This window comes from Curcuma longa, chromosome 3, assembly GCF_044706935.1.
Source record: "Curcuma longa cultivar G26 ecotype Majalengka, Jawa Barat chromosome 3, ITB_CL_G26_1.1, whole genome shotgun sequence".
Lineage (NCBI taxonomy): Eukaryota > Viridiplantae > Streptophyta > Magnoliopsida > Zingiberales > Zingiberaceae > Curcuma > Curcuma longa.
This window is the reverse complement of record NC_133863.1, coordinates 1757622-1772391: the sequence shown is the minus strand read 5'-3', so window position 1 is coordinate 1772391 and position 14770 is coordinate 1757622. Positions and strand designations below refer to the sequence as shown.

Here is a 14770-nt window from a genome sequence, read left to right as displayed (position 1 = left end):
CTGTCTGTTTTAGGCATTACTCATATCGCCATATCAGAGATCAAATGTTTAGTAAACCACAGCGATCCATTTTAACAGCATGATCTGAACCGTTCGTCTCCTATAATAATTCATGTAAATCACCCACGTTCCATTGTAAACTCTCATTGTTCGGCAATGGCAACACCTGATCCGCCGCGCACTAATGGAATATCTGACTAATGGGTACATGTACCCGAATCCATACCGCCAAGGTAATCGAATTCGACGAGTGAGTGACGGACCCGATGGACCCCAAGTTTGAGACCGTCTAGGACGGCTTGACGGACGGGTAAACAATGTAGGTATTTAGGTTCAGGTGTTGGGAGAGTTTTCGTTTTTGCGGTCCAGGCGTATTTGGAAGCGTATAGGATGGGAGGATATGACGTAAACCGGTACTTGGTATCAGTATCGTCCTCAACCGCGTCCATCTTCAAAATTAATTAAATAAAATTTAGACACATCGATTATAAAAAATAAATAAATAAATTTAATCTGTATATTATATATTTAAAAAGTTTATATGAAATATTTAAATATTTTTATAATAAAAATATCTTAAAATGCTCCTTCAAATAAATGCCTACTCCGTGCTTCAAAATAAATAAATTGTAAAATTGCGTCCGTTGATCCGTGCCTGCGTACTATAACCCAATCCGAGCCGTTCACGCGACACTCACGCGTTCTTCCCTTTCTTCTGTTTGTTTATTTAGCTCTCGTTTGCCCCTTGCCCTTCCTTCCTAACCCTCCTTCCTCAATCAGTCTCTCGTTCCCGTGGATCAACTTCGATCCGTTCGAAGAAACAAAGAGAGATGGGTGGAGGCAATGGCCAGAAGTCGAAGACGGCGCGGGAGAGGAACATGGAGAAGAACAAACCGGCCAAGGGTATGCCCCACTTTTTATCTTCGGATCACAGACTTTTATTTGTTTTTGGAGAGAAACTATCTTTCTGGTAACTTTGTAAGGCCTCATATTGTTTCTCCCACGTCGATTGATCGTTTTTGGTTTTCCTCGTGTTTGTTTTTTCGCAGGGAGTCAACTGGAATCGAACAAAAAGGCTATGAACATTCAGGTTGGCTCTTTTGTCATTTTTTTCGTCCTTATTTTTGGTTTGGATTATAGTCTATAAGACGATTTGGTCTAGTTGAAGGGAATTTATTGGATTCGAGCCTGTGAATTAGATTGAGCCGGTAGGTCATAGGTGTTTGAATGGATGGTTGGTCTTGGAAGTTAGGGTTTTTTGCTCGATTTTTTCTTCCATCGAATTAAAATGAGTGGAAGATGTGAGGAGTAGAGGCAGACAGGAAGCTCTAATTAAGATATCATTTGGTCAATGTAGAAATAAGATTCATGGAACTGAAAAGATGAGATTAACACAACTAGATAATCCTCAAACTGTTTATTTTACTGTAGTGGAAGATCTTATCTGCTGGTCTATCTTCAAGTGTTTAACCTTTATATGCATGTTTCTTATGAATACATTCTATCATAACATTTGCATTTCCATTTGAGGCTTCTACACACCAAATTATCACAAAGCTTCAAATTTTTTTTTTTGGTTCACCATCGATCAACCTATTTATAATTCCGTGTTCCCAGGTGATTAGAGTATTAATTTGTGTGATGCAGACTTTATTATCCAACCTCAGTGATTTTTTACAGATATGGAACTCGTCAAAGTTTACCTTATTTTTTAATAGCAGCTAGAACATTCTTATTAGATTCAAATACAAATTTCATTACTTGTGAAATAAGAAATTAATGAAGCTGCATAAAAGTTGGAACAACTATTCTTAATCTGTGTGAAATCTGATGTACCATTGCATTGGTTGATTGGCATGCCAACCAAAATGAATATAAGTGAAAAAACATATTTTTTTTCTAATAATTTAGAAACCATGTGAGGATTAGGAAGATGCCTGTGCTAACATAAACAGCTCTACTTTGATCTTCATAATTCTTTCTTGGATGGCATATTTGATTGTTTAAAACAAAAAAATGTCACACTTGAATCCTTATTTACACTGGCCGGCACAATGTTTCATGTCTATGAGCCATCTCAACAAAGAAGGAGCTCAAGGTTCACTTATGATTAATTCCAACTTAGTACAGAGAGAGTAAGGGCTGTGATGATTATGATCAATGCAGTGATGTTTATGCTTTCTAGGGGAGATTAGCAATCTGCACATGAAATTTTGATGCTTTTGTACATATATTTTTGCTGTTGATCACTATAAAAAAAAACTTAGATCTTGTCTACATTTTGCTATACTTCATAGGTGAATTTAGTTTTATGCATTCAAACTGTATGATAGTTATACTATATTTCATTCATACAATCTATTGTTAATGAATAATATCTTAACAGTGATTACATATGAATCTGCATATACGCTTTCATAAGAATATGATATACACCACCATTTCTCGCTTTCACTTTGAATCACTGTTTTCTTCACAAATTTGTTACTTCCAGCACCAACAGCACTTAGTTGATGGATCAAAGAGCATAAGAACTGGGAAGCCATATTGGTAAAGGATGGCTACATCCTCTATCAACATTTATCATAAGCCTTTTAAAAGAAGACAACTCATGGTTTGATTTAAATGACCAAAAAGAAATAAAATCTGACCACTGAAGATAGCATTAGAGAGCAATGACTCACATAGGACTACAGGGCAACTGCCTATTTTATCTTCTATTTCTCTTTTAGCAAGTGCAGAAGTTTATTCATTCTAGCAATTATGCAAATCTTTTTCGACAGTTATAATTATAAGTCATTCTGTTTAGCAATAAGCATCATCCTATTTGTTTGTGAGGTAGCTTTATTTTACATGGAGTGGTTTCTTCAACTGCACATGGTAATTTCTATATTATGGCTTCCCCTGTGAACTTTTGTGCATTGGAGAAGAAAGTATAGGTGAAGAGATGGGAGGGTAGGTAAGGGGGAACTGTAAAGTGCTTATATAAACCGATAAGTGGAGAATTCGAGAAATTGCTGGATTCCTAAACCAATAAATTAAATTCCTCAACATCAACTCCCACTCTTATCCATTTTTTCACTAATAAGCTTTATTCTCTGTATCGTGTGCTAAATTGGATATTTAGCAATCAAAAGGACACTTTTCATGGCTTCTAGAAGTACTGTGCTGCTAACAGGTCAGATACAGTATTTAGTTAGAAATGTGTTACAAATACGTTGTGTCATGATTAATTGATTAGATATTGGATTAAAAAGGTTTATATTGGCTGTTTAAAATGTCATCTTCTTTGCTTGTAATAGTCTACTATTGCATGAAAGAACAAACAACGACCAGCATCCTATAGTCTGTTAAATTTATAACAGTTTGGTGATTTACCATCATCATCACATCATCAAATTATGTCTGTCCCAATTATTTTGGATTAACTATGAGATTGAACTTTATGCGCCGGTACCAGTAGTGACACTCACGCCTTCTACTTTAATTGATTGTTGCTGAAGAATACTTATTCAAAGACTCTCTCATTCTCACCTAAAGATAACTCCTTGCTTCTTTTATTGTGGATGTAAGAATCTATGTACCTTTTCTCACACATGCATCTCTAGATAGCAACAATTTGAGAATCTTTTAGCTTTTAGCTCATATGGATGCTGTGTCAGGATGTATGCCATTTCAAGTCTTATTTTTTGGTGGTTAAATTACATCATCACACATTTTTCTTGAAAATTCTCTTATTGCACGATCCATATGTAGAAATATACAAAGCCCTACTGATGTTTTTCTTAGTCATGTTCATTTGGTAACTCTGTGATTCTCGTTGTGAATCCAGTGCAAGGTATGCATGCAAACTTTTATATGTACTACTTCAGAGGTCAAATGTCGAGAACATGCCGAAGCAAAGCATCCCAAGAATGATGTCTATCAATGCTTCCCCCATCTTAAGAACTAGTGCTAGACTAAGAGAAGCATATCCATTGAATTAGATGTGTGCAAACTGTTGATGTATGGTAATACAAGGCGTGCAGACTTAATTTGGTCTGCTTCTATGTCTGTCATCTCTATCTGGAACTCATGCCTCTGGAGTGTTGAACATGCTTCTGGGACTAATGTCATGATTGTGCCCTCAGCTATGTTCTTGTGATAACGGTGGAATGATTTGAAGTTCTATGTTTCTTTTACTCTTATGATTTAAAATTATCTGTTGAACTTGTGTTCACATGGTCAGGGAAGTTTGGTTGATTTGCCATCTGTTGAACTTTTGTGTTTAGTTGGATAGGGAAATTTAATGGCTTCCTTCATAATGGCATCGTTCGTGCTCCACCACCGCCAGATTTCTTTAATTTCAAGCAATTTCATCATCTTGATTCACCTTTATCCTCCAGCCTATGAATCCTTCTCATTCTTGGTCCACAAACATTCTTCAGAGGACCATACTATAAAAGTGCAGACCAATGTCACTCATCTAATATTTTGCCTCTTCAATCTTTATCCATTCACAGAAAAGTTCTATCAATATGACATTTTAGGGAAATTTTCTAAATAACTACACATGAATTAAAGATTAAAAAAAAATCATCTATTTTAGGGAAAGTTCTCTGTTTTTCTATTGCATTTCTCTCACCTAAAATATCATTTAATAAATTAAATGACCTATACGACCTAAATCTATTTAATAAGAATTGCACTTAATTATTCTCAAATTTTAATATTTGTTATTTCATTCTTTCTATTAATTTTGTACGAAACTTTAACTCTTTGAATTACCCAAAGAAATTTCATCACGTCTAAAGATTTTTAAGTGAACTCAAACAAAACTGTCACTTCATCCCATTTTCCAATGATAATAGTAATAATAACGACAGTTTTTTGATATTCTATTAATTGAATCTATTATAAATTACTAGTCTGAATCCTGTGGGACCCAGTGCCAAGTCACACATGAATCTTTTTTCCGGAGCGATCAGTGTGGTTTTAATGATTTTGTTATCCATGGGTTAATGAAAGGGCTTTGCTTGCCTTGTACTGCTGCAGCACCGCCACCGCCACCTCCTCCGCCTTCACCTCCGCCATTAGCATGCATCACTCCCATGACCGAGGGCCTCGCCGGCTTTCTCTGCTCTTCTCACTCCCATCCCGTCACCGCTGCCAACCCGCTTCCGTTACCTCCTCCTTTTCTTCTCTTTCTTTCTTTGATTCCATTCCTTTCCAATTCCTTCGCATTCACTCTTCGTTTTTCGCCTCTTTTTCCACTGCGATCCCGCACATTCTTTCTTCCTTACTTCTGGTAGCGACCGCAAGGAAGGACACCTCGAGATAGGTGGTTTGATCACTGCTCCTGGAGGAACCTACCGGTGGAGGAGCACGGGCTCACCGAAGAGTACAGCGGGATTTCGTAGAATGGTTACTACCGTTCTGGCGGTCTCCGACGACGGTACTGCAGGGAATGTGAGCGCATCCCGCCTTCGACTGCAGAAAAAGACTCCGAACCCTTCCCCTTCCCCTCGCCGCCGAGATCCCTCAATCTCTTCCAGGCCGCCGCTGTCTTCCTGCGAGAAGGACAATGCTGCCGCCCCCAAGCTTCCCCGCGGCAAGGATATCAACTCCCGTTACCTGGTAACCTCCTCCCCGTCCTCTTTTTCCGCTTCCGCTTCTAAAGGTGGCTCGTTGTCGTTTGCTTCCACGACTTCCTCCTCGAAAGGTTCCTCTTTTACTCCTTCCTCTTGTTCCGCTTCGATCGCGTCCTCTTCGTCTTCTTCTACTTCTACGGCTACTTCTTCTCTACGGCGTTTTGGTTCGGATGTCCCTGCTTCCCGGCCCTCCTCCCCGATGGCCATGCCCCCGACTTCCTTGTCTAACCGATCCAAATCCGTGGACCGGAATCGATCCACTGAGATCTCCACGAGATGTATCTCTCGAGATTCTACTGAGCTTTCGTCCGCCGCCGCAAGAGCCCTCCGTACTACCACTCGGAGTCTATCTGTTTCCTTCCAAGGCGAGTCCTTCTCCTACCAGACCAGCAAGGCTAGACTCGTGTCCCCTTCTCCCATCAGGAAGCCCACACCAGAACGACGGACGTCGATCGCTCCCTCTTCTACTCCCGCGAGGAACAATTTTAAGTCAGAAAGCTCCAGACCTTCAGAAAATCACCATCGCTGGCCTGCTGCAAGGACTCAACAGTGCATATCGTTGACAAGGAGCTTGAATTGCTCTGTCCCTGATAATGACTCGGTATTGGCAGCTATTAGATCACTGAGGCAGTCCATGGTGCTCAATGAGGGTGCAAGGAGGGCCTCCTTTGACGGCAATGATTTTTCTCTGGCATTTGACACCGATAGCTTGTCTTCTGGTGGCAATTCTGAGGCGTTTGAGCTCAATACTCGATCACCAAGGAGGGCAGCGACAACCCGTGGGAGAGATGTTCCTGCAAGGTTTTTATTAGAGGAAGGTAAATTGAAGCCATCACCTGGAGGGAAGTGCATAGCCTCTTCAAAGCCTGTTCTGGCAAAGAAGTCGTTGATAAATGGTTTGCTGCCATCTCCTTTGATTTCTTCTTCTCCACGACATAGCTCTTTTAGTCCCTCTTATCTTAGTAAGCTGGCAATTATATCACCAAGAGACACCATTGCATTTTCTTGCAATGCTGTATCAACATTTGGCATGGGTGCTGACATCAAGAGAGGGAAATATGTGGAAAGGCAGTTGGAGGATGCACACCGGTTGAGGCTACTCAATAACCGACACTTGCAGTGGCGGTGGGTTAATGCACAAGTGAAGGATACCTTTCTTATGCAAAAATTGACTGCTGAGGTATTCTTTACAGTTTGGAATTTGGATCTCATGTTGAATTATCATGTAATATGTCGAGTTTGATATGTTCTTTTATCGGAGTATTTGCTACATTTTGAATCTTTAACTGATTTTTCCTTCATTGTTTTTGTTTTATCTCTAATCTTTATGTTGGGTTTACTTTGACTGAAGTAGGAAAGGAAAGAAAGTAAAAGAAACAAAAACATTAATTTCTTTTGTTTACTTGCAAGGAAATAGATATGATGGTATTTATTTCCATCTATTTCCTGTATTTTATTTCTCCCTAAATTAGGCAAGGAGGTAGATAAAGTTTATGCATCTGTTAAACACAAATAAGAAGTTAATATTATTTCTTTCCTTCTGATTCTCTCCATGTAAATAAGAAAATTTGAATTTAGAAATAAGAAAATACAATTTGATTCCTGTTTTGTCAAACTATTTTATTTCCCTTTTACTTCCTCTTCTCCAAGTAGGCACACTATTAAATTGTTCTTGTTAAATTTGATTACATCCAGTTGTTACATTCAGAAATCTTGCCATTTTTTGGCTAGCGCTGTGGTTTACTAAAAGAACAGAAGAAAACGTGCATATTTTATTTTTTTTGCATGCCCAGATATCTTTGATTATCAGTTAGAGTTAATTACCAGAGATGTTTGCTTGTGAAAAAGAAATTCTAAAGAGGTTATAAGCAAATTAACTCAGCAAATAGTAACCATGATTACACTAGTTGGTACTTTTCATCAGCAATTTCTGATTAGTGTACTAAATGATACCCAGCACTCCTCCAGTAATTTATTTCCAGATCTAGATCATTTATCGCCGACTCCACCTAGTGGGATAAGACTTGGTTGTTGTTGTTGTTCTAGATCTTCTATTGAGCTATGCTTCACGTTCTAGTAATATTCAGCATTGATCCAGGAAATGCTACTTACTTTTTGGAATATGAACAGAATAGTAGCATTTAGAATTTCTTTCCCAATAAGTGTGGGTTTATCCTGAATCACTGATATGCTCCATTCATTCATGCTATATGATTGGTTTTGCATAAGGGAATGTGTACAATGTCCATTTTAGTTATGCAAAATAAAAGAAAGAGTTTGAGCTAACCAGTCAATTATTGTAACCATGCAATGGTTCTTGAGTGTTAAAACAAGTTAGAGTGTATAGAGAAAATTGTAAAAGCACCAGCCCTTCAGTGTTTTACATTATTATGTTGCTATAATCTAAGGCATGACAGAACTCTCAATTTCTGTTTGGCACAATTTAAGGTGCCTGATAAACATTAGTCAATTATGATCAATTTGCATATATGCTTATTTGTTTTATTGCTTAACATATCTAATCTCTTCATTAGCAAATGACCATGCTTATAATTCTTGCCTGCAGAAAATAATGCCAAATCAAATTTGTTTTATTAAATCGTAATCTGATTCTTTTAGCTGTAACATGCCATTCTAACATTGAGTTTATTTGCTGACATAATTTGATTTTCTTTTTTGTTGTTGTTGCATGTTTATGATCCATATAATCTGTCTTTTCTCTTACGATATCTATACTTTGACCATTCTCTCAGAAACGCCTATATGGTGCATGGATAACTACCTCAAAAAGGCACGAGTCTTTAGCAGTTAATAAATTACGACTACAGACTAAAAAACAATATTTGAAATCCAATTCCATTCTCAAGGGCCAAGTAAGTAGTTTCCTTTGTACAGTTACACATTATATGTTGAATACTGGCAATTTTGTTTTTTTTTGTTATATGTTCCATGTCATATAAGTTTCATGGTTAGTTAGGTCATAACATATTCCACATAGACTATCTCCTTGAACAGAATGGAAGAAAGAAGACACTTGAGGAAAGGCAATAGAATTCATTTACACTAAGCCGAAACATGGTTTCCTTCCAGTCAACTGAAAGTTCCCTTCCAGTCGACTGAAAGTTCCTTCCACTCGACTCATCACAAGTGCACTGTCTAGAACCCAGTCCAATCAAATGGAGACCGAAGAGAAATACTTTGTTCTCTGAACACGTGTTAACTCGGGAGTCAACTGAACTCTCTAGTCGACTAATCTGCTTAGAGATTCTAACTTTACTCGGTTTACACTCCCGTAGGCTATGCAAAACTTGAAATCGAGTTGAACCGCGGACTACAATCCGTAACTTGTTGTCCATTTGTTGAAGGTTTCCTACAAGTCACTAGGTAGACCCCCATGATGTTGCCCCAAAGTGCAAACCTTAATGTTACAATCACTTGTAATCTCTCACTCAAATATAACTTTTAGGTCTTCAACTTTGTCGATACTTTATGTTGTCCTTGACTTCACTTACCATCAGGCTTTCAGTCCTTTCAAATGCAGTAAGCCCTCTAATCTTGCTCCAACGTGTTATCTTTCACGGTTCATCTACAGAATCCATCTCTTGTTGAGTTGCCTATAGTAGGCCTCACATCTCCAGTCACTCAAACACTCAACGTCATCCTTCTCCTATCACCTATGTGCTCACCTCATTACAGGCTGCCAAACTATCGAACAAACAAACACTTTATGCTCCTGGTTGTAGAGTTCACCTCGCCAAAAATTTCCAATGTATTAGATGCTCCAAGTCATCCGTTGTTAATCACCTTTGAGTTCACCTTGTTATGGACCTCCAAGCCATCAAACACAATCCATCCAACTTGACCATGTCAAGTCAACCATAACTACTTGATCTTGTTGTGTCACGAACTTCATGAGCTCCATGTGCACTTTGTCAAGTTCTTGCTCAATTGATGCATATATCAATACCATAAGTAAATCTAACATAAAGCCTTTGCTAAACACATCAAAACAACCTAATCAAGCATAGCCATTTGTGAGAATCATTGCACCAACATATCTGAGCCCTCTAAAGGTATTGGACATGGTCAGTGCATTGCTGCAAGACCAAGCCAATGGAATAACCTTAACCTCTGTCCATGACTAGTTGGCGTATTAGTATATCAGTGAACTCTCCTGAATGAACAATGATACAGAGATGAAGACTAGATCTTTGATTCTGTAGCTTTTGCCTTATCTAGGTTCATGCCTTAGTGAAATATTGTTTCATCTACCCTCTTTTAATTAAGATTAGTTCCTGCTGGTCCACTAAATTAATAGTCTAATTATGTTGGATCCAGTTTTCAATAAACCTGATAACTATTTTCTTATTCCACAAAAAGTTCCTCTTCTTCTTATGTAAAGTGGACATGAATCATGATGTTTGATTATATCTTGGTGGTTAACTTATTATTTAATTCGTCACTGTGCCAACATCAACATAGCATGCTGAAGATCATTAATCATGCCCATTCAGGCGGATTCTGATAACCAGCCTGCTCTTGGTGAGATTGCTCCAATATCAAGAGTATGATAAACACTTTTAGATGTCTTGCAACGTTCTCTGCCTAAGACCAATTCACTATTTATATTTATCGAATTGGTTTGCTTTTATGTTTGGAAAGAAATATTGTCTTAAATTTTGTGCAAATCCTATGAAACAATAGTATGAGTTGTGATTTAAAGCCTCAGCAGTCCATCCAATTCTTAATCTATCTGGTTTTGCAGATGATCTATCTAGTAAATTGGTCACTTGTAGATCAAGAATATGCAAATGCTTTGTCTGGTTCTATTGGAGCATTAAAGACCAGTACTGTCCGCCTTCCAGTTGTTAATGGAGCAAAGGTCCACACCTCCAGGCCTATAAGAATTGGCATCCGCTTTGCTTCATGCAAAGTGTACATTTAATTTAGTAGTTCTTCTGTTTAACAGGCAGATTTTCATGAAGTGAGAAACGCTGTTGGTTCAGCAGTTGATGTGATGCAAGCAATGGGAGCTTCAATCTGCGCTGTATTATCTAAGGTTTGATGCGTTGTTATTTCTCCATTATAAACTTTCATTTTACCAAATTCTTAGTTATGCATTTTTAGCTTTGACTGCTGCTCTAGTTTACTGGTAATATAGGCATTCCTATTATTTTTCCTCTGTAGAAAATGCATGGCCCAGTTTATTTATATACAATGTGAAATCTTTATATACTCCGCATCTAGTTTTATGTTTACAATGCAGATGAGAAATGTTGACACAGAAACAAAGCAATTGTTGATGATAGAATTAACAAATTTTCTTTCAGTAAAAGTTTACAAGTAGTATGTTGAGATTATACTGAGAATTAGTTACAATCCAGAAAATAATTGATGATATAAGAAACAAAACAGTCTGTTTATGGAAGAATTAACAATGTTGAGCAAAACTGAATCAGAATTAATGTGTTCATAATAATGTGCTGTTTACTTCACAAAGTTTCTTTCAGAACATATGTTAGAGTATGTGACACATGGTGAAATGATTGATCAACATACTTTGGAGACTCCCTGAGAACCTACAAGTTTAGCTTTTCTTGATAGTCCTTCACCCAACATTCTATCAATTTCATTTTATGCAGGTAGAAGGAAGAAGTTCCATGGTCTCTGAACTATCTGAACTTGCTGTGAAAGAACAATCCATCGTGAATCAATGCAGAGATCTTTTATCTGCAATCGCAGTAATGCATGTGAGTATATAAAATCTGTCAATGGTTGTTGATAGGCATCCTGCTTGCTCATTCATGCTGAGAATTATTTCGAATCAGGTGAAACAATGTAGCTTGCTAGGTCACATAGCACAGCTCAGAAGACCAAGCCTGATTCAACTATAGACAGAAAAATTGAGCCCATCTAACTATTAACACAATCTCTGCCTTCCCATTCCAAACTGAAAAACTCTGCAGAAGCTGACAGATCAGGAAGTTTGGTGAGTTTGATCAAGTGCTCGACCTACCATGAATGTGTTTTGATTAACAATAAATTTTGTTTCTTTTTCAAGTTTTCTAATCGTGTGGTCTTCTCTGTTTAAGCTGATGTATATATGAACTAAGATTCCTGTAATTGTGATTGTTGATATGCAGTAAAAAAATTGGCATGTGATCTCTCAACCACTCACTAAACGAACCACTCCTTGCAACCAGCAAACAAATGATAGCATGCATATACAAGTCCTGTGTATTTGTGAAGTCTAGAAACCCAGGGTCTCCTTGAACTTGTAAAACAAGGAAACTGCAATAAAAATACTTGGTTGGGTCAACTCTCCATGTGGCTCTGAACTAATTCTTAAGAAGCTTCCTTAGGCTTGAGGTCCAAGTCAAAGTAAACTATGCCGTGGTGCATCTGCCTCAGGATTTCTAAGAAGATGGTCCCTAGATATTCCGATCATTCGATCTAGTGTGAAGAAGCTCAAAGGAAACATATAGCCAGGAGTGTGACTTCTAGTGCCTTTCATGCATTTTTCTATGTGCATTTCCACCCAGCGACTTGACCAAACTTCCTATGGAAAAGTCAATCCTAAATGTCTTCTTTCACGCGTAGAAGGATCCTAATTGAGATTGACTCTACTAATTGTAACTTGAGCAAGACTTGTTTAAACAAGGAGAACAAAAACATGAAAGGCAGTAAAATATTTCAATTTCCAAATCCTCAACTTGAACGTAAAAGAATAGTAATTGATTCCAAATGGAGTCTCTCAAAGAATGAGAATTCTCTGTACACAAGCGAAAGCAAACACAACAACATCATCTGGCTATAATTAATATTAATTTAAAGCGTTGGGGAGTTGACTTCAGGAATCGGGATCAAGTCTTTGTTCTACGCCGGAATCATGAGTCTCGGCTTCTTCAACGCCATCGGGCTCTGCACTTCTTCCTCCTCCGCCGCCGCCGCGGCAGCCATGCATCTCCCAGTGACGTCCACCCCGAACTCTGGCGCCGGCGGCGCGTTCAAATCGAACGCCCTGTGGCTCGAGCTTGCGACCTCCGACGCGGCGGAGGCTCCGCCGCCGAGGTTGCCGTCGTAGTGGCACCTCTTGTGCCCCCCGAGCGCCTGCCCCGTCGGGAACGACTTTCCGCACACGGAGCACTGGTGCGCTTTCCCACCGCCGCTGTTGGCGGCGGCGGCCGCCGCGGAGGACCCGGAAGCCGAGATCGCCGGGGATGCAGCGGAGGAGAGGGTCTCCTCCCCTGCGTTGAGCTTCCGATGGCTGGTCTTGTGTCCCCCCAGCGCCTGGTACGACCCGAAGGCCTTCCCGCAGACGGAGCACTTGAATTCCGCCTTCGCTGCCGGCGGCAGCGGCGGCGGAGGAGACCCCGAGCGGGCAAAAGGCGACGAAGCTCCGCCGCCGCGGGCGAGCATCATGAGGCACATGGCCAAGTACTCTTCCTCGGTGGGCTGGTGGTCGGAGAAGCGGTGGTGGCGCTTGGAGCGTTTCCGCTTGGCCCACCCCTCGACGGGCGGCAGCTCGTCGTCGCTCATCTCCACACCCCCGCGTGGCCGAAGCAACGCAGCGCCGGCGTCGACCACAGCCATCTGAATTATCACAAAAAAGGACCTAGAACCAAAACAAGGTGCAGGCTAAGGAGGCAATCGGTGGTTGCAGTAGTTGTAGGCGAGTCGGGGAGTGAAGACTGTGCTTTATATACAGAAATGAAAAAGAAGCGAAAGTAAGACACGCTAAAAAGCAGAGGAGAGCACGAGTCCAACTGAGCCGACGCCGAGCCAAATTCCAAAACCAAGCGCTGGAATCCTCGAACAACGCCACATCACAGTGGGACTTTGGCGAGCGCGGCTCCAGCCAAGAGCCGCCGCCAAAGGGAAGCGGAGTCAGTGGCGGTTGGTTGTGGGAACTCAGAAATGAAAGGCGAGGGAGGAGGAAGAGTCAACCGAAAGCTAAGTCGGCAGTGAAATCTCGCAGATAAAGCTGCGTGCGGCCAATAAGAGTGGACACAGCTAGCGCCGCATAGCGCGGGGTCTGCAGTGTGGTGTGCGGTTTGGACCGTTTGGTTCGGGGAAGTGACGCGGGGTGACATCATTTTTTTTTTTTGAATTTCGTATAAAGAAGTTTAGTCTCATATCTAAAATATTTAAATATGAATTTTTATTTTTGATAAAAAACGAATTAAATAAAAATGGAGTACACGTAGAAGAAGCATACGATAGAGTCATGTGAAATGAAGGATACGAGATATATATAATGAATGTAAGTCGACATCGTGAGATTTACGAGCTCAAGAGACAGATAGGATATTTTGTTGGCACATTTTGGCATGTATACATTCATGTGTTAAAATGTGATCTAATACACTAACGAGTCATGTGCCAATAGATTTGATTTTGGTTCAAGCTAATTAAGCAGTGCAATAATTTAACTCAATGAGTTGAAAATAAATGCTTAAATCTAAGGAGGTGTTTGGTTGGGGGTTGTTGTTGATAACTTTAATTAGTTATCTATTCAAGATTATCAATGATAATCTTGTTTATTTCAGATTATAATTAGTTCTTAAGTAATATATCACTGTCACATCAGCAAATGAGTTATAACTCTAGAATGTGATTATTTTGGCAACCTAAGATTTTCTACGATTTCAGAGAATAATAAAAAATCTTTTCATGATTACCTGTGATTTTAAAACTGAGTTAATTAATGAAATGTATCGAGAAACCTAATTTAAACCAAGTTAATTAATTTAATAAATTTTAATTTAAATACTTATAAATTTAAAAGATATTATTTATTTTAAATTTAAATAAATTATATTAATAATTATTCTAATAAATTATTTTATTAAAATATATAAATTTATTTTAAATTTTTAAAAATAAAATTAACAAATTATACTTATTAATTTAATAAATTATTTCATTAAAATAATTATTTTAATGAATTATTTTATTAAAATAAATTAATAAATTATATTTATTAATTTAATGAATTATTTTATTAAAATAATTGTTTTAATAAATTATTTTATTAAAATATATATAAATTTATTTTAAATATAAAAAATAAAATTAATGAATTATATTTATTAATTTAATAAATTATTTTATTAAAATAATTATTTTAATAAATTATT

General features: G+C 38.5%; 3 protein-coding genes across 3 annotated transcripts; 2 read left to right on the top strand and 1 right to left on the bottom strand.

Moving 5' to 3' along the window:
* Positions 1-741: 741 nt before the first annotated feature.
* On the top strand, positions 742-4219 carry LOC141825478 (uncharacterized protein At2g23090-like). Its single transcript, XM_074712862.1, has 3 exons — positions 742-903; positions 1050-1090; positions 3833-4219. Exons 1-3 carry the CDS (start codon positions 831-833, stop codon positions 3950-3952), a joined length of 234 nt encoding a protein of 77 aa, XP_074568963.1. The 5' UTR covers positions 742-830; the 3' UTR covers positions 3953-4219.
* A 1166-nt stretch (positions 4220-5385) lies between these two features.
* LOC141822651 (QWRF motif-containing protein 2-like) lies at positions 5386-11636 on the top strand. Its single transcript, XM_074709984.1, has 6 exons — positions 5386-6810; positions 8384-8503; positions 10396-10512; positions 10600-10689; positions 11273-11380; positions 11459-11636. Exons 1-6 carry the CDS (start codon positions 5401-5403, stop codon positions 11522-11524), a joined length of 1911 nt encoding a protein of 636 aa, XP_074566085.1. The 5' UTR covers positions 5386-5400; the 3' UTR covers positions 11525-11636.
* A 707-nt stretch (positions 11637-12343) lies between these two features.
* Positions 12344-13533, bottom strand: LOC141824414 (zinc finger protein AZF3-like). The gene has a single exon (XM_074711698.1). The coding sequence runs from the start codon at positions 13221-13223 to the stop codon at positions 12507-12509; it is 717 nt and encodes a 238-aa protein (XP_074567799.1). The 5' UTR covers positions 13224-13533; the 3' UTR covers positions 12344-12506.
* Positions 13534-14770: the final 1237 nt, after the last annotated feature.

Coding starts and splice junctions, on each gene's coding strand:
- LOC141825478 (XM_074712862.1), top strand. CDS start 831: ATGGGTGGAGGCAATGGCCAGAAGTCGAAGACGGCGCGGGAGAGGAAC. Junction 904..1,049: donor GAAGAACAAACCGGCCAAGG/GTATGCCCCACT, acceptor GTTTTTTCGCAG/GGAGTCAACTGGAATCGAAC. Junction 1,091..3,832: donor AAAAGGCTATGAACATTCAG/GTTGGCTCTTTT, acceptor TTGTGAATCCAG/TGCAAGGTATGCATGCAAAC.
- LOC141822651 (XM_074709984.1), top strand. CDS start 5,401: ATGGTTACTACCGTTCTGGCGGTCTCCGACGACGGTACTGCAGGGAAT. Junction 6,811..8,383: donor TGCAAAAATTGACTGCTGAG/GTATTCTTTACA, acceptor CCATTCTCTCAG/AAACGCCTATATGGTGCATG. Junction 10,513..10,599: donor CAGTTGTTAATGGAGCAAAG/GTCCACACCTCC, acceptor TCTGTTTAACAG/GCAGATTTTCATGAAGTGAG.
- LOC141824414 (XM_074711698.1), bottom strand. CDS start 13,223: ATGGCTGTGGTCGACGCCGGCGCTGCGTTGCTTCGGCCACGCGGGGGT.